The 24,784-nt window shown below is 43.4% G+C and overlaps 1 protein-coding gene across 4 annotated transcripts in view; it reads right to left on the bottom strand.

Annotated features, from left to right (window-relative positions):
• Positions 1 to 16,089: 16,089 nt before the first annotated feature.
• Positions 16,090 to 24,784, bottom strand: part of HACE1 (HECT domain and ankyrin repeat containing E3 ubiquitin protein ligase 1) — a 124,617-nt gene continuing 115,922 nt past the window's right edge. For all 4 annotated transcript variants that reach the window (XM_073589491.1, XM_073589490.1, XM_073589493.1 and 1 more), the window contains exons 23-24: positions 24,517 to 24,630; positions 16,090 to 16,978 (exon numbers count right to left, since the gene is read on the bottom strand). In XM_073589491.1, the coding sequence (XP_073445592.1) occupies positions 16,876 to 16,978; positions 24,517 to 24,630 (217 nt within the window). In that variant the 3' untranslated portion in view covers positions 16,090 to 16,875. The remainder of the gene's footprint in view (positions 16,979 to 24,516; positions 24,631 to 24,784) is intronic.

Here is a 24,784-nt window from a genome sequence, read left to right as displayed (position 1 = left end):
AGCTGAACTATGTGTGATGTGTAAGAGCTGAAGTATGTGGGATGTGTAATAACTTATGATCTTACACATCCCACATAGTTCATCTCTTATACATCCCACATAGTTCTCCAAATTGGGTCCCATACATAACATGTTCAAGGCATAGTTTTGAAAAAGCAGTATGCGAGGAAAAAAAAATAAAAACCCTAGAAAGATGAAAGATTAAAGGGAATATATCATAAAAAATTACCTTTTTTTAATGGGCCTCTGTGAGCACAGAATGACTGTTCAAGCCAAGTGCAGGCGCTCGGTACATCACAACGGGGCCAATTATTTAAAAACCTGAACATGTGCCCATACCGGGCAGCGCCTTTCTGAACCCTGCTCATGAAGGTATATTCACATGTTCAGGTTTTTAAATATATTAGATAGGACTGCTCCGAGAAGGGTATGCCTTGACGCGGCGGAGTGGCTTAGCGTACATTTTTTTGCAGAAAAACGTATCAACAAAATACCCTGGTTTTGTTAACATCTTTTACTAGCACTTGCTACTTACAGTTACATGTATTTTACAGCAGAGTATTTATGCACGTTTGTCATACTGTGTTCTGTTTCTGTGTCTTAGTTCTTGGGTGGTGTGAACAGGGTCTTATTGACCCATTCAGTTTTTGTGCATGTTTCATGTGTTTTGAAACAATCTGTTTAAATTCCTGATGAAGGAGTTTATACAACTGTGAACCGCGTAGATTAATAAAACTGCTCTTTGTTCAATAGCATGATCCCCATTGGATATCATATTGACCAGCTGCACAGCAGATGTATCTGTATAATTCTTTCTACTATTGCAAATGTATTTTTTAAGATTTTTTCACAAATCACAATCTGTATTCAAAAAAAATCAGAGATCCTGCAATTTTCACACTGGTCACTTAGTCTGTTCTAAACTCATACTTCCTTTTGTTTTAGGAACTCCACATGCACATTAGTAGCAATAGACTGACTCAGACCCTACATTTGGTACTGAAGCATCTAATGAGCGTGTGCAATGGTCAATGTGAAGTGGGATCAGGGTGAGCTTCTTTATCTGCTGTGTATAGCTGCGTTACCTGTCATTGTAAGGCTGGGGCTACATGGCGAATTTCATCGCACCACCTGTCGCGCGACCACAGTTTGCTAGGTATGACAGGGCAATACAACTGAATGGGGTTGCATTGCAACCCAGAGTCTACTGCAACTGCAACAAACAAGTTGCAGGAAGTCCAACCACATTGATTGGACTTAGCCCCAGTATAATCCTGCCTGTAATGATAGTGAGACTCCTGAAAAATGTTAGTGAAAGAACGGGAAGTCATCAGGGTCTAAGATGGCCCCAGTGTCAAGTGTGAAAATAGCAGCAATTCTTAAAAAAATTTTTTACATAGCTTGTGATATGAAAAAAAAATGCATTTAACATAAAAATATGGTTTAAACAATAGGTCGTTTTCTGGCTATACATTACCTTTAAGGTCATATCAAACCCTTCATTTAATTTTTAATAGCTTACAGATACAATGCCTTAAGGGGAATTGATCAGCATGGCTGAGAGCAGCATGACGTAAGGGCTGGAAGCCTTATTCCAGTGATGTGTCATTTACTATGCTGTTTGTTGCTGTTTAAATAAAATCAGGGTTCTCTCGGCAGGAAATTACCACTACAGGACTAGGTGTCTGGTGCCTCCTAGTCAACTGTTCTGTGTAACCACATCTCCACCACTAATTAGCAGCTTTCTATAAATGTGCTGGGTGCACAGAAAACTGCAAAACAGTGATGTGGACTGGTTTATACAGGGCTCAGCATTCTGAGCACTGCTAGATACGCATCAGAAAAAACAGTGATTATATCAAAATGACAGCATCACTCCCAGCAGAACACAGTGTGCATACCCAATACGTTATTGGATCGCACGCCAGGGCAGTGGGGTACTCGGTGCCGGGCCGGTATCTCAGAGGGAAGTGTCACAATAGCGGTGACCCGGTCCGTGGCCCTGGGCGTCCATGTAAAAGGGGTAAAGTGTGGCTGATTAAAGTTTATAAGGGGATGATTCGTGACGCCACCTGTGGTTTCTGGTCAGTTTGACCAACGCTGCAGGGTTGCTTCTCTGGGACAGATGTTGTGGTGCAGCAATGATGTTGAAGCTCCCCACAGGTGGAGCTGTAGTCCCAGGGCAGAGTAGATGAGGTTGGGGAGATGGTGTAAAGAAGTAGATGTAGCAGAGCCGGGTGTAAGGCGCAGGAATAAGTGGAGGACACAAGGGCATGTAGTTCCAAGGCTTTACTCACAGTCTGGTGCACACAGATACCCGCTTCAGAGCAGTGTCCTCCAGGTCAGGGGCTCAGCCAACTCCCAGGTAAGGTAAAGTACACCTTTCCAGCACTCCTCCAACATGTGCCTTCTCTGAACGTCTCCACACTAGCACCTAATCTGAAGTACTTGTAGTTGCGTATTAAACTCAAGTTCCTCCTTCTTGATGTTACTTAGAACTCTGCTTGTACGGCAGACAGCTGTAGCCTGCTTCGGGGACTTCTTGCTATCATGTCCCGGCTCACCCACATTGCTGTTGTGCCCCCAAGTCTTAGATGGGAATAAAGTTGTGACGACTTCTATTCCTCCGGTTTCCTGCTGCAGGACCATCAGTATCCATACAACCTCGGAGACCAGACTCCGGCCATGCGCTTCAAACTTGAGGAAGGGCTCTGCTCTGACCCTAGGCCTTAGTTCTCTTCTTCTCCTTACACTCCGCACTAATCTTTCTTCCCTCTGAAGACTCAGGCTTTCTATGGCTCTTTCCTGTGCCAGCAGCTCCAGGTCACAGGAGTCTGCTGCAGCACTTCCTTCACTCCATCCCTCTCTGGGGATCTTCTCTCACCAACTGACTCTTTCCTAATATTCTCCTGCTCTCTTGTGCAGTCTAAGCTCCACCCACCTCCCAGCACTCTTCATGTTCCAAGCAGGGAGCCACCAAGGTTGCTCTGCTACACTACTGGCGTGCATGTGGGATGTGAGTGTTGGAGTGCGGTCAGGTGTCTCCACCTTATCTGGATAGTGCCGTACCACACCTCAGGAGGAGGTGCAGTACCTCTGTGGCGACTGAACCCTCAAGGGCGCCACATAATCAGGCAAATACATTTTTAAAATGTTTTTGAATTTTTTGTATACTTGATATTAACAAAATGATGAGAACTGTAATAAAAAAGAAAACTAGTTCGGTCACAAGAGATTAATCTTCATTTGAGACACCTTAAGAAATATTATCTGTAGTTTATATCATCAGTGGTCTGTAGACTACAATGCAGATGTACCTGGTTAATTTTCCTGTTTGACATTTGCAAAGATTAATGGGGTTTTTTTCTTTTGCTTGTCTTCACTTGTTAGTTCTCAGTGGACTATTCATACAGAAAAAAACTTCAAGAGTCAATAAAGAATATTAAAACGAGTTCTACTGGTCAGGGTGCAGTTTTGTGACTTGTACAACAGCACTCTGGTTACAGCCTTGCTATTTTATATTCAGAATTCCCTTCTGCTTGCATTTCTCCTAGATTTTCAATAGGCCATACATTATTCCTATTCAGCGTTACCAAGCAATTAAGCTTTAAGAGGCTATTCAACCTGCAACTGCAAACCATGCTTCACACTTGGAATCCTTGTGGGAAGAGGGGATGACAGTAGTGATGAGCGAGTATACTCGTTGCTCGGGTGCCCTCCGATTATTTGTATGTGCTCGGAGATTTAGTTTCTGTCGAGGCAGCTGCATGATTTCGGGCTGCTAGACAGCCTGAATACATGAGGATTTCCTAACAAATCGGCATTCCTCACATGTGTTCAGCCTGTCCAGCAGCCGCAAATCATGCAGCTGCGTCGACACAAACTAAATCTCAGAGCACGCCAAAATACTCGGAGGACACCCGAGCAACGAGTATACTCGCTCATCACTAGTCAGGTAATAAAGCAGAAGAGATTAACCTCCTCTTCCCCAGCAGGCAGGTAAGAAATTATGCCTTTCTGGGGTACTCAGTGATTGCACATTGATTTTAGCCTCAGATTAAAGCACAATCACCCTTTTAATCTATATGAAAGGAAAATGCTACATTCGATTTGCTCTGATTGCCAGATGGCTCAAAATCTAAATTCCCTATCAGTAGGTCTTTGGAGTGTGGCAGGAAACTGGAGAACCTGGAGGAAACCCACGCAAACACAGGGAGAACATACAAACTCCTTGTAGACGTTGTCCTTGATGGGATTTGAACCCAGGACCCCAGTACTGCAAGGCTGAAGTGCTAACCACTCAGCCAAAAAGTTCTCCTTGTCCTGACACTACTAAGCCCTTATGGTTAGCAGTTAGAAGTGAGTAAAAAGAGTCACAGGAACCTGGTTCAAGGCCACCAGACTGGAGCACTGTGAACATCCTATTACCCATGGCATTGCCCCACGAGGTCAATACTTTGAGGAGCGCTGCACACATGACTTTATAGGAGCCTACTAATTAAAAGAGATGTGGGTAATAAGATGCTCATACTGCTTTGGTCTTGCGGCTGTAGACTATGTGGCCACTGAACAAGGGTCTTTTTGCTCAACTCTACAAGCAGCACTGTATTGATATTATGCCTAGTCTTACAATACAGACATTATGCTAAAGCTGAAGATCTCTATGGGCATAAGTACAGTCATGTGAGTATTCTTATTGTAATGACAATTTTTTTTAACTGAATTAGGTACCTGAAACAACTGCATAAGAACAATGCATTGCTTTAGTTTGAAGACAATAGACCCAACTCATTAAGACCAGCGTTGTTCATCATGCTGGTGTTCATGATGAGATGTGTTGGAATAAGATGCCTATGATTCATGAAGCGCCATAAGCGCTGGAAGAATGGCGCACATCTGTGTGTGACTGCAGACTATTCGTTTTAGACTGGACAACCCCTTTAAGGAGTTCTACTAGAATGTTAACAAGAAGGAGAAACTACGTTGTCCTTTGATGGTTATTCTGGAGGGTTAGGTTATCATACAAGCTATAAATAAGATTAGATTACAATAGTGCAGATAACCACTACAAATGTAAATCCTATGGATGAAATAAGAAATACAATTGACGGATTGTCCAGGGTAAAAATAAAACAAAACCAGAAGACCTGGAAATGTATTAACATAAATAACCTTTCCTATTCAATCTATGGCCATTCCAGTGCTCTCTTCTCCAGTGACATCATGTCCATCATTTATGTGACTATCAAACAATCAATGGATTTAAGTTTCTTGTACACATTAAATCATTTGTCCAACAATTCTCTTTCCCAATTCCCCCATACTCAGACACTCTCAGTCGAGAGTTATTGTGTTCTCTATGAAAAATTATTTGCCATACTCCCCTGGCACAGGCTTATCTCCACAGAAAGCAAAAAGGATCAACCACTGAAATTCAGTAGGCCTTATCCCAATCACTTAACATTATCTGTCAGGTATGCCAGGCTATGTTGGGGGCCATTATATTGTTTGCAGGGCTATTTGGGGGGGGGGGGCATTATACTGTTTGGAGGGCTATGTGGTGGGCCATTATACTGTTGGAGTACTATATGGGGGCCATTATAATATTTGGAGGGCTACAGTCATTGCCAAAAGTATTGACACCCCTGCAATTCTGTCAGATAATATTCAGTTTCTTCCTGAAAATGATTGCAAACACTAATTCTTTGGTATTATTATCTTCAATTAATTTGTCTTAAATGAAAAAACACAAAAGAGAATGAAGCAAAAAGCAAAACATTGATCATTTCACACAAAACTCCAAAAATGGGCCGGACAAAAGTATTGGCACCCTCAGCCTAATACTTGGTTGCACAACCTTTAGCCAAAATAACTGCGACCAACCGCTTCCGGTAACCATCAATGAGTTTCTTACAATGCTCTGCTGGAATTTTAGACCATTCTTCTTTGGCAAACTACTCCAGGTCCCTGATATTTGAAGGGTGCCTTCTCCAAACTGCCATTTTTAGATCTCTCCACAGGTGTTCTATGGGACTCAGGTCTGGACTCATTGCTGGCCACCTTAGAAGTCTCCAGTGCTCTCTCAAACCATTTTCTAGTGCTTTTTGAAGTGTGTTTTGGGTTATTGTCCTGCTGGAAGACCCATGACCTCTGAGGTAGACCCAGCTTTCTCACACTGGGTCCTAAATTATGCTGCAAAATTTGTTGGTAGCCTTCTGACTTCATAATGCCATGCACACGGTCAAGCAGTCCAGTGCCAAAGGCAGCAAAGCAACCCCAAAACATCAGGGAACCTCCGCCATGTTTGACTGTAGGGACCGTGTACTTTTCTTTGAATGCCTCTTTTTTCTCCTGTAAACTCTATGTTGATGCTTTTGCCCTAAAAGCTCTACTTTTGTCTCATCTGACCAGAGAACATTCTTCCAAAATGTTTTAGGCTTTTTCAGGTAAGTTTTGGCAAACTCCAGCCTGGCTTTTTTATGTCTCGGGGTAAGAAGTGAAGTCTTCCTGGGTCTCCTACCATACAGTCCCTTTTCATTCAGATGCCGACGGATAGTACGGGTTGACACCGTTGTACTCTCGGACTGCAGGGCAGCTTGAACTTGTTTGGATGTTAGTGGAGGTTCTTTATCCAACATCCACACAATCTTGCGTTGAAATCTCTTGTCAATTTTTCTTTTCCGTCCACATCTAGGGAGGTTAGCCACAGTGCCATGGGCTTTAAACTTCTTGATGACACTGCTCATGGTAGACACAGGAACATTCTGGTCTTTGGAGATGGACTTGTAGCCTTGAGATTGCTCATGCTTCCTCACAATTTGGTTTCTCAAGTCCTCAGACAGTTCTTTGGTCTTCTTTCTTTTCTCCATGCTCAATGTGGTACACACAAGGACACAGGACAGAGGTTGAGTCAACTTTAATCCATGTCAACTGGCTGCAAGTGTGTTTTAGTTATTGCCAACACCTGTTAGGTGCCACAGATAAGTTATAGGTGCTGTTAATTACACAAATTAGAGAAGCATCACATGATTTTTTGAACAGTGCCAATACTTTTGTCCACCCTCTTTGTTATGTTTGGTGTGGAATTATATCCAATTTGGCTTTAGGACAATTCTTTTTGTGTTTTTTCATTTAAGACAAATTAAATGAAGATAATAATACCAAAGAATTTGTGTTTGCAATCATTTTCAGGAAGAAACTGAGTATTATCTGACAGAATTGCAGGGGTGTCAATACATTTGGCCATGACTGTATGTGGGAGCCATTACACTCTATGGAGGGCTATATTGGGGCCATTGTACTGTTTGCAGGGCTATGTGAAAACCATTATACTGTTTGGAGGGCTATGTGGGGGGCATTATACTGTGGCCATTAAACCGCTTGCGGGGCTATATGGGGGGCATTATACTGTTTATGGGGCTATGCAGGGGGCCATTGTACTGTTTGGAGGGCTATGTGGGGGGTCATTAACCTGTTTTTTAGGCTATATGGGGGGCATTATACTGTTTGGAGGGCAATATGGGGGCCATTACACTGTTTGCAGGTCTATATGGGGGGACCATTATACTGTTTAAGGGGCTATATCGGGGCCATTATACTGTTTTCAGGGCTATAAGGGAGCATTATACTGTTTGGTTTGGAAGGCTATGAAGGGGCCAATTTACTGTTTGCAGGGCTATGTTGCGGGCCATTATACGGTTTAGAGGACTATGTAAGGGCCATTATACTGTTTTGAGGGTTATGTGGGGGGCTTTATACTGTTCACAGGGTTATATTGGGGGCCATTATACTGTTTGCAGTGCTAAGTGTAGTGCCATTATACTATTTACAGGGCTTATGCCGGGGCCCAAAATACTGTTTGGAGGGCCAAGTGTGGGGCTATTATATATTTTGGAGGGCTATGTAGGAGCCTTTACACTATATGGAGGGCTATATGGGGATCATTATACTGTTTGCAGGGCTATGTGGCAGGCCATAATGTTTGGAGGACTATGTGTGGGCCATTATACTGTTTTCAGGACTATATGGGGGTAGTAAACTGTTTGGAGGTCTATATGGTGGTCATTATACTGTTTGGTTTTGAGGGCTATATGTGGGCCTTTATACTGTATGCAGGGCTATGTAGGGGGCCATTATACTGTTTGGAGGGCTACTTGGGGGCCATTATACTGTTTGCAGGGCTATATGGGGACCATGATACTGTTTCCAGGGCTTTGTGGGGGGCATTATATTGTATGCAGGGCTACATGGAGGCCATTATACTATTTGGAGTGCTATGTGGGGGCCATTATACTGTATAAAAGCAATTATACAGTGTGGTGGGTTGTATTGGGGACCTCATACTGTGTGAGGGCAATTGTACTGTTTTGAGGGCTATTATACTGTATATGAACAATTATACAGTGTGGAGGGTTGTGTTGGGGCCATCATACTGTGTGGAGGGTTGTGTTGGAGCCATCATACTGTGTGGAGGGTTGTGTTGGGGCCATCATACTGTGTGGAGGGTTGTGTTGGTACTATCATACTGAGAAGAGGGTTGTGTTGGTGCCATCATACTATGTGGATGGGTGTGGTTGCCAATATACTGTATAGACTGTCATGATTCTGTACAGGGAGCTGTGTTGGGGTCACCTGCCAAGGAGGAAAGGGGGATAGTAGGGTTATGATGCTGTGCATGTTAGAGCTTCTGTTATGGGGCCCCATTATTTCTATGTACACCCCTGTTAATAGTTATTTTATTATGCCACTTAACACATTTCCAGATTTTGGCTAGTTATTTAAAAGTTCAAAACAACCCCCTTTTATCCCTTCCAGAGCCTGTTTTCTCCTTTCTGACCAGGAAAAATTTTACAATTCTGACCAGTGTCACTTTATGAGGTAATAACTTTGGAACGCTTTAACATATCCCAGTGATTCTGAGATTATTTTTTCATGTACTTTATGTTAGTGGTAAACTTAAATTGATATTTTTTGCATTTATATGTGAAAATAGCAGAATTTTGGTGAAAATTTTGAAATTTTCAAACTTTTAATTTTTATACCCTTAAACCAGATAGTTATATCATACAAAATAGTTAATAAATAACATTTACCACATGCTTACTTTATATTAGCATCATTTTTTAAACATATTTTTTTTGTTAATTTAGAATGCTTCAAACTTTATCAGTAATTTCTCATTTCTCCAAAATTTACAAAACCAATTTTTGTAGGGACCACATCACATATGAAGTGAATTTAAAGGGCTTATATGACACAAAATACCCAAAAGTGACATCATTTTAAAAACTACACCCCTTAAAGTTCTCGATCACACATTCCAGGAGTTTATTAACCCTTCCGGTCAGGTGCTTTCTAAGGAATTAAAGCAATATGGAAGAAAAAAAAATAAAAGTTTACCTTTTTCCACAAAAATGTGGGTTAACTCCCAAATTTGGCATTTTTACAAGGGCAACAGAGGAAAATGGACCATACTATTTGTTGTGCAATCTCTCGTTAGCACGTCGATAGTCCACATGTGGTGAAATACCACTGTTTGGGCACACGGCAGGGCTCAGAAGGGAAGGAGCGCCATTTGACTGTTAGAATGCAAAATTGGCTGAAATCAATAGAGGACATCATGTCGTTTTGCAGAGGCCCTGATGTGCCTAAGGCCGGGGTCACACTAACCGACGCAAAATACGGTCAGTATTTTACATGCGTAATACGGATGAATGGCCCCTAAACAGTGCTCCGTATGTTATCCGTAATCAAGGTGTGGTCGCGCATTTTGCGCATGTAAGCATCCGTATGTAATCCGTATGGCGAGATTTTCTCGCAGGCTTGCAAAATGGACATATAATGGAGCTCTATGACAGGGTTTTTAACAGAAACCAAAGAATAGATATAGACACATAGAATGCATATATACATTTAGTTTCTTTATTAAAACTGTCAGTGTGACAGTGTGAGTTTACTGTATAGCGCACTGAATTGCCGGCTTTGCTAAAAGACACCTGGTGCGTATTTCTCGCAAGTCACATGTGTGGTCCGTGTGTAATCCGTATTTTTTGCACACCCATAGACTTGCATTGGCGTACTACGGACGTAGTACGCTGACAATCACAGCATGCTGCGATTGGCACGGACGGTAGAATACGGATGAAAAATATATGGCTGGTGCGAGGGACCCCATAGAGAATCATTGGTCCGTGTCTAATGCTTGCTTTTAGCGCCTCTCACTCGGCTGTATTCCTCGCCAGTGTGACCCCGGCCTAAACAGTGGGAATCTCCCACAAGTGACCCCATTTTTTAAACTGCACACCTTAGGGAATTTATTTATAGGTGTAGTGAGCACCTTGAATCAACAGGTGCTTCACAAAATTTTATATTATTTAGCCATGAAAGTCTATATTTTTACACAAGAGTAACAGGAGAAAATTGACTGTACAATTTTGCTGTGCACTTTCTCCTGGGTACAGCGATAGCCCATCTGTGGAGGAAAACTATGGTTTGAGTGCAAGGCAGGGCTGGGAAGGAGCACCATTTGACTTTTGTAGTGCAAAAATGACTGGGATAACGGATGCCATGTCAAGTTTGCAGAGCCCTGATGTGCTTAAACAGTGGAAACTCCCCACAAGTTACATAATTTTGGACATTATACCACAAAAAAAAATTATTTAGAGGTGTTGTGAGCACCTTGAACTTACAGGTGCTTCATATAATTTTATAACAATGAGCCATAAAAATGAAAACGTATTTTTTGCTTCAGACCCAAATTTTTCATTTTCACAAGGGTAACAATTGTGCAATTTCTCTTGAGTACAATAACAAAACACATGTGGTGGGAAAACTACTGTTTTGGCACATGGCTTGGCTAGGAAGGGAAAGAGCACTAATTGAATTCTGAAGCTCAATTGTTGCTGGTATATGCGGATGTCATATCACATTTGAAGAGCCGCTGACATGCCAAAGCAGCTGCAACCCCCACAAGGGACCCCAATATAGAAATGACACCTCTCGAGAAATTCATCTAGGGTTGTAGTGAGAATTTTTAACCCTCAGGCGATTCACAGAATTGTATAACATTGGGCAGAGTAAATTAAAAATTACCATTTTTTCCACTAAAATGTATTGGCCCTAAGTTTTTAATTTTTAAAAGGGATAATAGGAGAAAATGTATTTATTATGCAATGTCTCTTGAGTACCTCAATACCCAATATGTGCTCGAAAACTATTTTTGGGGCACAATGCGAAGCTCAGAAGAGAAGAAGCACCATAATTCAGGAGTTCAGATTTTGCTAGACTGATCTGAGGGTGCCATGTTACATTTTCAGAGCCGCTGAGGTACCAGAACAGCAAAACTCCCTATAAGATATCCCATTTAACAAACTACACCCCCAGTTAGTTCATCTAGGGGTGCAATGAGCATGTTAAAACCACATGTGCCTCACAGAATTTTATGCCATTGGGTTGTGAAGAAAGAATAATCACTAAAATGTTAAATATTTTTATTTTTAAAAGGGTGAATACGAAAAATGTGATCTCAGTTTGCTGTGTAATTTATGCTGAGTGTGCCAATACCCTACATGTAATGAGAAACTACTTTTCGAGCCCAGTACAAAGCTCGGAAGGGAAGGAGCAACATACTATAACGCAGATTTTGCTGGTATGGATTGCGGATACCATGACTCATTTGAAGAGCCCTTGAGGTTCCAGAGTAGCAGAACACCCCAATAAGTGAGCCCATTTTACAAACAATACCTCTCAATGAATTCACCTAAGGGTGGAGTGATCATATTGACACCATGGGTGCATCACAGAATTTTATTCCATTGGGCAGTGATGGAAAAAATAACACTTTTGCCACAGAAAAAAAGTTTTATCTCCAGATTTTACATTTTCACACAGGGAAAAGGGTAAAAATGACACCAAAATTTATCACACAATTTCTACTGAACGTGGAAATATCCCATATGTGGTAGAACAGTACTGATTGGCAACATAAACGAGACTTGGGGAAAAAAGGAGCGCTATTAGCCTCCTGAAGCACAGATTTTCCTAGAAAAGGTTGCTGACTTTATATACAAAGCCACTAATTGCCAGAAGAGCAGAATCAACCCTTAAGTGACCCCATTTGGGAAATTACACCCCTGTGGGAATTTATCTACAGGTGTAGTGATGATTTAGCATTCATAGGTGTTTTCAAGAAATGAGCAATGGATGTTGCTGAGTGAAATTTGCAAATCTGCCATTGTAGTTACGTACTTTGCAGTGCCCTGTATGTTGTAGTGCCCATACATTGTAGAACCAAGTACATTGTAGTGCTCATACATTATGCCCAGTTGTACTTCTAGATACACACACATGTAAATTAGACGAGCTCTCATCACTACAGAAATGCCAAACATGTAGATGTTAAATGTGGTTTAGGCACACTGGAGGTCAGAAAGGAGGGGGCATTTGTATTTGGTAGCGCAGAATTTGCTGGATTTCTTTTGGGGAGCAAGGAGCCATAGCACTTTTCCATCCTAGTAACAAGACCCCTATATTTCCATTTACAGATGACAGACATGAGTGGGGGATCACTTTTTTTTGCCGATAGAGTTGAAGCTTTTCTTGGCATTATTTTACATAACATTTTGAACCATGTTTATCCTTGGCTCTACAGTACGTTGAGCACTTGCATCGGGGCTTTCCATCTAAATCTTTGAAAGACATGATTAAGATGAAACCCCCAACAGATCCAATCAATATAATGAGGCAGAAGCAGCATTACTCTCGACTCCATCTGGCCTCTGAGACAGCCACCGCTGGATCATAGGCCACCGTGTATTCATCTAACTCATTATAGTGAATCTTCAGTCAAAGGTTCCATCTGAATAACATATTGCAGAGATTTACACGAAAACCCTGATGTCAGCGCTCAACAAAGAGCAGGATAAATGTGAGTTGAGCCTTACTGCAATGTTAGGGAGGAATAATAAACAAATCAACAGCAGGTAAATAATTGGTTTTATTTAGTTTTTTATGCCGCTCTTCATGCAGTGTAAGTGATTAGATGAATCTATTCTTCGGGTTGGTGCAATTACAGCAATACCAAATCTACAGTACAGCGATACATAATAAATGGTAAAACACTTGAATGCATGAGAATGCAGGCAGTGTGGCAGACGACCTCTGTTGTGTCAAACTGCGCTACAACGGGTCCTGGACACCAGGACCCGTTGACGTGTAGTTTGATGTGAAACGGCCGTTGTCCTCCACGATGCCCACATCCTTCTGCATGCATGTTTTTTAAAGGGAACCGGTCACCAGAAAAAAAACTATTACCTGAAGATGTAGAGTTAATCTGCAGGTTAATAGCGTTACTAACCTTCCCAGCATCTGCATGTAGATGAAACGCTGCAGAGAGAAAATGAACTTTATTTTCTCCCTCAACATCTGGTTTCAGTTACACCGATGCTGGTTTAGTCCTCGATCTGAGAAAGCAGAGCGGCGGCTGTAACCGTGACCTTGGCCCTGACCAACACTTCCTCTGAATTGCAGCCGGCTGTCAGTCAGGGCCAGGGGTGCAGTTACAGAGACGGCCACTCTTTGATATTTGTGTACATAGTATCTTCTAATTTTCCTAATTTTTAGAGCAGTAATACAATTCAATTTTCATATATTTCATGTTTGCATGTCATAGCATTATAGAGTTATATATGGAGATGGCTACACTTAGTATGCACCTATTCACACTGTTCTATTTGGAAGCGATGGTCAATCATTGATATTTGTGTACGTCTCTGACCTAGCACTCCACCCATCAGCCTTTGATGGTTTTAATCACACCAGGATCGCCTATCCATACAAAATGTAGGCTATCAGTCCAGGAGAGGAATCACATTAAATTAGTTTCCAATAAAAGAGGATCACCTTGTGGCTGCTTGGCATACATGAAATGGCCAATTTATGCGCCAAGTATCTTAATTTTTTTATATTTTCTAGAGCAGTCATGCAATTCCAATTTCATATAATTCATGTTTGCATGCTATAGTGTTACAGAGCGCAACTTTGGTGGTATTTAGGAGTTAAACAGCTGGAGGCAGTTACAGCTTAGCAGTAACAGCCAGGGTTCGGTCATCACGTAAGCCGAGCTCCAGGCGGCGATCGTGCTAGTACAGTTCTTGTGCCACATACGATTGCCATGATGTACCTATACGTCATCGGTAGGGAACTGGTATCCGACTATGACAAATAGGTGTCAAATGTTGTAAAGGTGTTAAAAGGAATCTGTCAGTAGAATAAACTTTCCTAAATGTTCTATATGGGCATGCAGGTTGTATAAAGCTGGATAAAATGATATTGCAGATGTCAAGATGTCTTGTTGCAGAGAATTCCACATTTTTCTTGTATGCAAAAAAGCTTTTACGTTCTATGGGCTTGACACAGATCTACCTAAAAATCTGCCTCCAGAGCTTATTTTAAATAATAGGGGGAGTTACCAGTGTGAGATATGAAATGACTGCCATTTTGCCCTCATACTCACACACAGCTCTGCAGTGAGATCAGAATTTTCACAGTACAGCAGTGCTAACTGTGTACAGCAGAAGTTTGTCTCCTTACAGTCACATCGGCAGTGCTCTCAGAGTTTCAGCTTCCATCTCACAGACAGCTAGTATGAGAGAAGGGCAGTACAGGAGAGCTGACAGCATTCTGAGAAGACAACTCTAAACTCTGCTGTACTATGTTAGTTATAATCAGACACAGCTTAGCAGCAGAGATGACAGCTTTGCAACAAATGTTTGCAATGAGGCAAACTTCACTTCTCTTTTACTGTTAGCTCTGATGTCTATGCAGAGCTGTGCGTGATTATAAGAGCCAAGTGTCAATCATTACATGTCTCACACTGGCAACATACCCTTTCATTTAAAATAAACTGTGGAGAAAGATTATCAGGTAGATCAATGCCTAGAGATCTTAGCTCATTTGTATATAAGAAAAATGGATTTCTCTGGAACAAAACATCATATGACACATCAAGGATTTTTATTCAGCTTCCTATGACCTACATGCTCATACAAACAGCTTACCAGGGTTGATCCTGACAGATTCTCTTTAACAATTTCATTTTAAAAAATAGAAAAATAAAGCCAATAAGTATCATGATTTTGGTATAGAACTACTGTAACAGATGACAATTAGCAAGTTTTATTCTCTGTAACCTTGTAATAGCTATATGCAAATGTCTCATTGTTTGGAAAACCACAAATTATTCCTGCTCTCAATTAATGCAGCCTGCCATTAAAAAGCAGCTATAGTGCATTAGACTCTCTGAAATGAAATCCTGAGCAATAATATTCAGCTTTTATCTACTGTTCTATTCCTATTTATCTAATTGGGTTCTTACTGCATGAATTTCCCCTCAATGCAATGGTTATCAGCTTGACGAACTACAATTGCTGTCTGGACATGTTATCTCAGTTTAGAGTCTGTATTTAGCAAAGAGAGAGGCAGAAAGTCACTCCTGGGATTTTCAGGAAGATATTAAACCGCCTGCATTTATAAATCAGAGCTTTTTTTTTCCAGACGAAATCCAAATTATATGTCAGCTCGAAATTAACAATTTCTCATTTGACCTGGCTTTTCTAATTTTATGTATGAAAATGACTTGCCAAGATCTTCTCATATTTTAGCTTCAGCAATAAATGTTTGTATCAGACAGAAATCGAGATTCTTCCTAATATGAAAGAGCAGATTTTTGAACAATGAAGAAAAACTTTTCAGAAATCAATGCAATAGGTATTTTGCTTGAGGGCAGCCAATAAAATGTGCTAACACACACAATATTGTATTATTACTGCCATCGAAAGCTTTGATTTGGAACCAAAAGAACGGTGCGTAGGCTAGTCGCGGTTTCTTTATTAGCATGGCCATATAATGACCACTTCAATGTATCGTGTTCACACCGATTATCCTCTCCATTTAATATGAGTTAAGCTTCATGCTACTGCTCTTATCTTTTCAATTAAGAAACATTTGGTTGTTTCCAATGATTTGTGATCTGCAGTACAACATTAATGATCTGTCGTGGGCGCTAAGACCCATAGAAAATGCATCTCGATATTGTGACAGTGTATTAAATGCATTTATTTATAAAATACTTTATTTTTGTAAGTCCATTTTGTACAAAAATACATTTTAGATACTTTTGAGCAACAAAAGGTCTAAATTGAAAAACAAAGACTAAAACATGTAATAGTAAAAGGACACACCAAAGTAAAACATGAGAACATGACGGTCCATTTCCTGGTCAGCTATAAAATGAAAATCAGATCAGAAGCTTAATAACTTATGGGGAAACTGAACGACACAACTAAACTGGTTATAAACTAAATTAAAAAGGTATAACTTTGGAAATGGCAGGGTAGGATTACAAAACAATTCACTTTTACAGCATATGTACACTGAAATGGTAGAAGTGCAGAGAACAGACAATTACAGCTGCGGACTTTACAACAGATGAATGAATGAATTATCTTTAATAAAAAACAATAAAACAGATTAAAAGAAGAACTGATAGAGTATTTAAACACACCACAAAACCTGAACATATAAAAACTGGCCTAAAACTCAAATGTTTTCCTCCCTTGTAAATTGCAGCACGTTTCTCTGGACGTAATCAGAAAATCGTGATGCCATGGCTAAGACCATCTTATTTCTTTTTCTCCTTTTCGAATCAAACATCCACACAAACACTTAATCTGGGAGAAAATAGGTACTTTACAAATCTTTGAAAGTCAGCCCTGCCCGTGGGCAGTATCTAGCGTTGTTTTCCTCTTGACAGATTTTTAAATTGGTTCTGCCACTCTGAATTGCGCATCAGTAGTCAAATGACTTTTTCTTCCTTCATTATGCCATTGTGTAACCGTAGCTTCCGCAGTGCAATGCCACAAGAAGCCTGTCCTTAAGGGTTTCCTTACTCGGGTATTCGGGCAATTTAAGCATATTGATGCTGAAAGACATAAACCAGCAAAGCCAACGTTAGGTAAAATAGGGATTTTTGTGTACTCATTGTAAAATACTTTTCTCCGAGCCATTCATTGGGGGACACAGAGACAGTGGGTGTTATGCTGACACTAGGAGAACACTAAGCAAACCAGAAAAAAGTTAACTCCTCCCCTGCAGCATACACCCCGTAGCTGGATGAGATATCTCCAGTTCAGTGAAAAAAGCAGTAGGAGCTTAAGCAGTCAACAATAACGAACTATGCCAAAACCTAAGAATGCTACAAATGAGCCAGTAGGCTAAACAGGGCGGGTGCTGTGTCCCCCAATGAATGGCTTGGAGAAAAGGATTTTACGGTGAGTACACAAAAATCCCTATTTCTCCTACGCCTCATTGGGGGACACAGACAGTGGGACATCCTAAAGCAGTTCCTGGGTGGGGAGCATACATCTGCTAATACCCCATGTACCTCTGAGTTAAGACTGAGGTACTGCCGATTGCAGGATGCGTCTGCCGAGAGCTGCATCTGCAGAGGCCTGAGAATGAATTTGGTAATGTTTTGAAAAGGTATGCAGACTGGACCAAGTCACAGCCTTGCAGACCTGTTCTGCCGAGGCCTGGTGCCGAATGGCCCAAGAAGCACCCACTGACCGGGTAGAGTGCGCCTTAATCCCCAATGGGACAGGCGCATTCCTGACACGGTAGGATTCGTGAATCGCTGAGCGAATCCACCTGGCTAGAGTTGCTTTGGATGCAGCTAGGCCCTTCCTATGCCCCTCAGGAAGTATGAATAGGGCATCTGACTTGCGGAAGGGAGCCGTCCGCGAGATGTACCGTCTCAGCGCCCTAACCACATCCAGGGTGTGGTGGGCCTTCTCAATGCGATGGACTGGCGCCAGACAAAAGGAAGGCAAAACAATTTCCTCATTGAGATAGAAAGAGGAAACGACCTTGGGCAGGAAGGATGGGGACTTTCTGAGAACGACCTTGTCCTGATGAAAATTCAGGAACGGAGAACGGCAGGACAGAGCTGCCAATTCCGAAAATCGTCTGATTGACGTAATTGCTACTAGAAAGACCACTTTCCAAGAGAGGATGGTCAATGACACGTCCTGCAGTGGTTCAAAGAGATCCTCTTGTAAGGCCCCAAGAACCAGGTTAAAGTCCCATGGTTCTAATGGCCTTCTATAAGGAGGCGCCACATGGGAGACTCCTTGAATAAACGTCTTGACCTGAGGTTTGGTGGCTATTCTTTGTTGGAAAAGCACTGACAAGGCCGAAATTTGGCCCTTGAGCGAGCTAAGCGTGAGGCCTGATTTTAGTCCGGATTGAAGAAACTCCAATATGCCCAGAATGGAGAACACCAGAGGGGAATGTCCATGATCCTTGCACAATGAAAAAAAGATTTTCCAGGTGCGGTGATAGATACATCTGGATACGGGCTTCCTAGCACTAATCATGGTGGAGATGACGTCGAGAGAGAATCCAGCCTGTGCTAAAATCCAGGATTCAACGGCCATGCCGTCAAAGACAGGGCCCCGGAGTTCTGGTGGTAAATCGGGCCCTGAGAAAGCAGATCCGAGCGATCTGGAAGTCGCCAGGGGACGTCGGCGACTAGCTGTACTAGTTCCGCATACCATGCTCGGCGCCGCCAATCTGGCGTGACTAGGATCACTGGTACCCCCTCCGCTCTGATCTTCTTGATGACCCTCGGAAGCAAGGGAAGAGGGGGAAAGATGTATGGAAGCCGGAACCGGTGCCATGGCAGAACGCATGGATCGCGCGATCGGGCAATGAACCGAGACACCGTGTTGTTTAGCCTGGAGGCCATGAGGTCCACGTCCGGAGTCCCCCAACGAAGACAGATCTGGTGAAAGACTTCTGGATGAAGAGACCACTCTCCTGAGGCAATGCCTTGGCGACTGCGAAAATCTGCCACCCAATTTTCTACGCCGGGGATGTGAATTGCTGAGATGGATGAATGGTTGGTCTTGGCCCAATGGAGGATGTGACTCACTTCGTGCATGGCCATCCTGCTCCGGGTACCTCCCTGGCGGTTTATATTCGTTACAGCCGTGGCGTTGTCTGATTGGATCCTGATGGGGTGACCTGCGAGGAGATGGTGGAAACTCCGTAGAGCAAATCTGATCGCTCATATCTCCAAAATGTTGATGGGGAGATGCGATTCTCGGGTTGACCAATGACCCTGTGCCATGTGGTGATGAAAGACCGCACCCCAGCCGAGAAGACTTGCGTCGGTGGTTACTACCAACCATCTTACTAGGAGAAAAGACCTCCCTTGATTCAGGGAGGACCTCAGAGTCAAGCACTTGAGGGCTTGCCTGACCCGCAGGGACAGAAGGATACGACGGTCCAGGGAGAACGGGTTCTTGTCCCAAGCTAACAGCAACGCGTGTTGTAAGGAACGGAGATGGAACTGTGCAAACGGAACTGCTTCCATGGCAGCCACCATTTTCCCGAGAACTGTCATGCTGAAACGAATGGAGTGGGAAGCTGGACGAGAAAGAGTCCGCACTGCCTGTTGTAAGGCTTGCGTCTTTTCCGGAGGGAGAATGACCAACCCGCGGGAAGTGTCCAAGATCATTCCTAAAAAGGAAATTTGTTGAGCCGGTTTCGGGGAAGACTTTGCGAAGTTTATCTTCCACCCCAGGCGTGAAACTGTATTTACTGTTATCTCCACAGATTCTTCGCAGGCTGAAAGGGACGGACCCTTGATGAGCAGGTCGTCGAGATACGATAACACTACTACTCCCCGAGAGTGGAGAATGGACATGACAGCCGCCACGACCTTGGGAAAGACCCTGGGGGCAGTAACGAGTCCAAAGGGCAAGGCCGCGAACTGGAAGTGTTCCTCGTGAATTGCAAAACACAGGAACTGCTGGTGAGACGGGCAGATCGGAATGTGAAGGTAAGCGTCCTTGATGTCGATGGATGCTAGGAATTCTCCTTTTCCATGGAAGCGACCACTGACCGGAGAGATTCCATTCGGAATCGCCGAACCTTGACAAACTGATTTAACAGTTTGAGATCCAGAATGGGTCGCATCGTGCCGTCTTTCTTTGGAACCACAAAAAGGTTTGAATAAAATCCACTGAACCTCTCATGATGAGGGACCGGAATGATGACTCAGTCCCTTAAGAGGGCCTGAACAGGAAAAAGCGAGTTGGAGGGGGAGCGGAGAACTCTATCTTGTATCCGGAGGACACCAGCTCCCTGACCCACTCGTCGTGGACGACCGCGAGCCAGGTGTGTCTGAAGGAAAGTAGGAGACCGCCTACTTTGTCAGCATCCGCCGGATACCGCAACAAGTCATTGGGTAGATCTATGAGACCTTTGGAACCAGAAGTCCTAGGTCTGGGTTTCCAAGGGCGGTTAGGTCCGTACGAGACCTGGGAGCCTCTGTCTCCGCGCGGAGACGGACTTGATCCAGAAGAGAAGGTAGAGGATGACCAACCGGAGTTGTTCCAAATGGAACGAAAGCGCGTCAGCTGTTGGTTGCGAAACGGCCGAGCAGCTTTTTGTTGAGGGAGGAATTTACTTTTTCTCACGGTAGCATCAGAATTGAGCTGATCTAGTTTCTCTCCAAAAAGACGACCCGTTTGAAACGGGAGAGAAGGATCTTTTAGATGTGGCATCCGCCCGCCAGTCGCGGAGCCATAGGGCTCTTCTAATGGAGATTGCGTAGCGGCAATTTGAGCAGCGCAATTGGTGGCGTCAAAAGAGGCGTCCACTACAAAGTCTGCTGCGTGAATTATCTGCCTGGCGACCGTGGTTGCTTCCGGAGGAAGATTGGTGTCCTGGAAGAAGGTAATCAAGACCTCTGCCCAAGCGGCCATTGCTTTCGTGACCCAAATTGCCACGAAAGATGGAAAAAGCGCTGCTCCTGAAGCTTCAAAAACTGAACGGGCAAGGTAGTCAATTTGAAGATCGGAGGGGTTTCTGATCGAGGAACCCTCGGACACGGACAGAAGCGTTTTTGAAGCCAAACGCGATACAGGCGGGTCCACCGGAGGGGACTGTAACCAATCTTTCATTAGGTCTGGGTCAAAAGGATATTTAGCCTGAGTAGACTTGTGCCCTGTGAACCGCTTATGCGGACGATCCCTATGTTGCTGGACAACTTCCTTAAAGTCCGGATGGCTGGTAAGTAACCTGCGCGCACGCTTGGTTTTCTTAAGTGAAACAGAATGTGCTGGAACGGGAACATTATCCTCATCCAACTTCAGAATCCTGTTAACTGATTCTATAAGAGAATCAAGCGACTCTTGATCAGTTGGGGGATTCTGAGGCATACCTGACAGAATCAAATTCAGAATCGTGCTCGCTGAGAATTCCAGGAGAGGGAGAGCGAGAAACAGGAGTCGCAGATGCAGAGGCGCGAATGGGGCTAGGGGAAGCGTCATGGGTCCGCTTTCTAGAGCCCCGACCATCCCTTGAACGAGCACGGCCCCTGCTGGTGGACGGTTCCCGTTCGACGCCAGAGCCTTCCTCAGGGGGTAAGGACGCCTTCTGGCTTAAAGAGCCCTCCCGGAGGGAGAATATAGCCTGGGTCAGAGACTCCACCGACCGTGACAGGGACGTAGCCCACTCAGGGGTACTAAACGAAGTAGACCCATCAGCAGTGGCGGCAGGGGGCGATTGAGCGCAGGTCGAGGCGCAGGCCGGGTCGCAGTCAGTGCATAATGGATTAGTATGTGCACTAGGTAAGGCAGACTTGCAAGAGGTACACACGGTAAAAAATGCAGTGTGCTTTTTAGAAGCCCGTTTCGCTTCCTTAGATTGAGACATAGCGCTCCTGAATGGGTTAACGGCAGAGTGTGCTGCAGCTGCAGGGAACGTGCCGGGAAGGGGTTCTTTAATCTGAGGGCAGATGCAGCTTACCCGGTCCTATGCTGTGTCCCCCGGGAGGAATAGCGGTGGCCCTGCGGTGTTACCTGGTATCCAGCAGAATGCTCGCCTCCCAGCTCGCATCCAGAGCAGGCTGAGGTAAAAGGATATGGCCCCCGAGACTAGGATTGCGCGTCTCGTCAGGATGAGAGGCGCCAAGGCAAGGGGGCGGCGCCAATAGCGCGGGCGGCGCTATTCAAATTGCGGCCTAGTAGGCCGGAAAAGCCGGGGGCTAGATTTTTGAGCCTACACGAGGTAGGCGGGCCAGGGCGGAGCTAGTGGGCGGCGCTATTTAAATAGAATACCTGTGGAGAGATCTAAAAATGGCAGCTTGGAGAAGGCACCCTTCAAATATCAGGGACCTAGAGCAGTTTGCCAAACAAGAATGGTCTAAAATTCCAGCAGAGCATTGTAAGAAACTCATTGATGGTTACCGGAAGCGGTTGGTTGCAGTTATTTTGGCTAAAGGTTGTGCAACCAAGTATTAGGCTGAGGGTGCCAATACTTTTGTCTGGCCCATTTTTGGAGTTTTGTGTGAAATGATCAATGTTTTGCTTCATTCTCTTTTGTGTTTTTTCATTTAAGACAAATTAAATGAAGGTAATAATACCAAAGAATTTGTGTTTGCAATCATTTTCAGGAAGAAACTGAGTATTATCTGACAGAATTGCAGGGGTGTCAATATTTTTGGACAAAACTGTAGATATAAATCTGTTGCATTTTTATTCATTAATTTTAAGGAAAAAACAAAACAACACACCTCAAAATGATGAAAGATTACATTGCAAAAATCTTGCTAACAGGTTAAGTAAAGACATGGCTGTAATGGCACTGTAATACTTTTTAAATTGATAACTTTGGAGAAGAAATACGCTTTGAGGTTCTTCTTTAATCATTACATGAAGTTTTCTGCTTATTACATTTTGATGTACAGGGGCTAGACTGTCCACTGGGTCTTCTCCTCCTCTTTTGTAATTCCCCAGCCCTCTGCCCGTCTCCAGTCTGTGATTCCCCGACCCCTCTGCCCGCCTCCAGTCTGTGATTACTCGGCCCATCTACTCACCTCCACTCTGTGATTCTCCGGCCCCTCTGCCTGCCTCCAGTCTGTGATTGTCAGGCCCGTCTCCCTGCCTCCACTCTGTGATTCCCGAGCACCTCTGCCCGCCTCCAATGTGTGATTCCCCAGCCCCTCTGCCCGCCTCCAGTCTGTGATTCCCTGACTCCTTTGCCCACGTCTATTCTGCGATTCCCCGGCTCTTTTGCCCGTCTCCAGTCTGTGATTCCCTGGCCCCTCTGCCCGTCTCCAGTCTGTGATTCCCCGGCCCCTCTGCCCGCCTCAGTATGTGATTCCCGGCCCCTCTGCCCACCTCTAGTCTGTGATTCCATGGTCCATCTGCCCGCCTCCAGTCTGTGATTCCCAGGTCCCTCTCCCTGCCTCCAGTCTGTGATTCTCCAACCTCTCAGATTGCGTTCCCGGCTGGTCTATAATAAAATTATCGAGGTCACTTTCATAAGTAACGCATGCACAGTTGTCTCTAAAATACGTCATTGAGCCGAAAACTAACATATGTGCATGCGCTCTCCATGGCAATGACGGCGCCGGTGTTAGATTTCAAATGGGAGGAAGGTCATTCAAAGACCAGAGGGCAGGTGGAGGAGCTGAGGAATGTCAGACAGGGAGAAGACCCAATGCACAGTCCAGCCCCTGTACACTGAAATCTAACCATCATTTGAAGTTTTCTGCTAATTAAAGAATAACTACAAAAGGGATCTGTTCACCAAAAGTATCAATGTAATCAGTATTACAACATCATTACAGCCATATCGTTAAATAATAATAATCTTTGTTTAAATATTACAAAATCATGCAGACAGGGTTTCTTTAAAATCTATCATTGTGCTTTCAGGGAAGAGTAGGGAAGAGAATAGGTTTTAATAATATATAACAGTTGATGCCTCATGAACCACCGCGTGTTTATAATCATCACCGGTTATGTATTATTAAATCCCATCGTCTCCTTCCCTACCTATCCCCGACATGATGATGGATTTTAACCAGTTTTCTAAATAAAAGTGTGATTTTTTTTTTAATTATTTTTCTCTTTAATTCTTATTTAGCATTCCAAACTGACTTATATCTATATTTACTAAAACAGATATTCCAGAATTGTCGACCGGACTTTTTCAATGACTGACAGCCTTCCCTGTAGGAGGGGGCACGCAGACATTGTCAATCATTGACGGAAACTTCTCTCTAGGCTCATAAGCCTAGAAAACAGCAGGTTCTGATGCCATTAATTGCAAGGCGTACTGAATCTTTTCCCAGAAAACTATACATCAGTCTCCTCTTGGCAAGGAGGAACAATTAACATCCATACTTAAAAAGCCATCTGAAACAAAACTAGGCATGAGCCCACATAAGCTGGCTCATTTTCTGGCAGGACTTTATGGGTCTCAGATCCTGCCCAGCAGGGCTGAAGAGAACTAGGCTGAGAATGCTTTCAACGTGACATGATATATAGATGACAAAAAAAGAAAAATAGCACTAACACAATGGCAATATAATCGTCTTAATAATCTTTAACTATACAGAATGAATGTCTGCATGAAATTTAAGATGCGACTTTCTGAACATACCATGTACTAGAGGTTGGGAGCAGGTTTGATGTGTAAGCCACAGCGGCAATGGTGAAATTTTGGAGCCCACTTCCTCCCATGATAAATGCAAAACCGCCATGAGGCACTCTGGAACTAAACAAAATGACAAATAAACCATGACTTATTACACATGTAGATGTCCGATACCGTGTAATAATGGTAGCACATGAGCTGTTGATATAAATGCATATTATTGTTGCTGCAACCCATGTGTAACATGAACCTATCTGAAAGAATTATACCAAAT

Source organism: Dendrobates tinctorius, unplaced genomic scaffold (assembly GCF_039654945.1).
Source record: "Dendrobates tinctorius isolate UK_male_01 unplaced genomic scaffold, ASM3965494v1 ptg000111l, whole genome shotgun sequence".
Classification (NCBI taxonomy): domain Eukaryota; kingdom Metazoa; phylum Chordata; class Amphibia; order Anura; family Dendrobatidae; genus Dendrobates; species Dendrobates tinctorius.
This window is presented reverse-complemented; position numbering and strand designations above follow the sequence as displayed.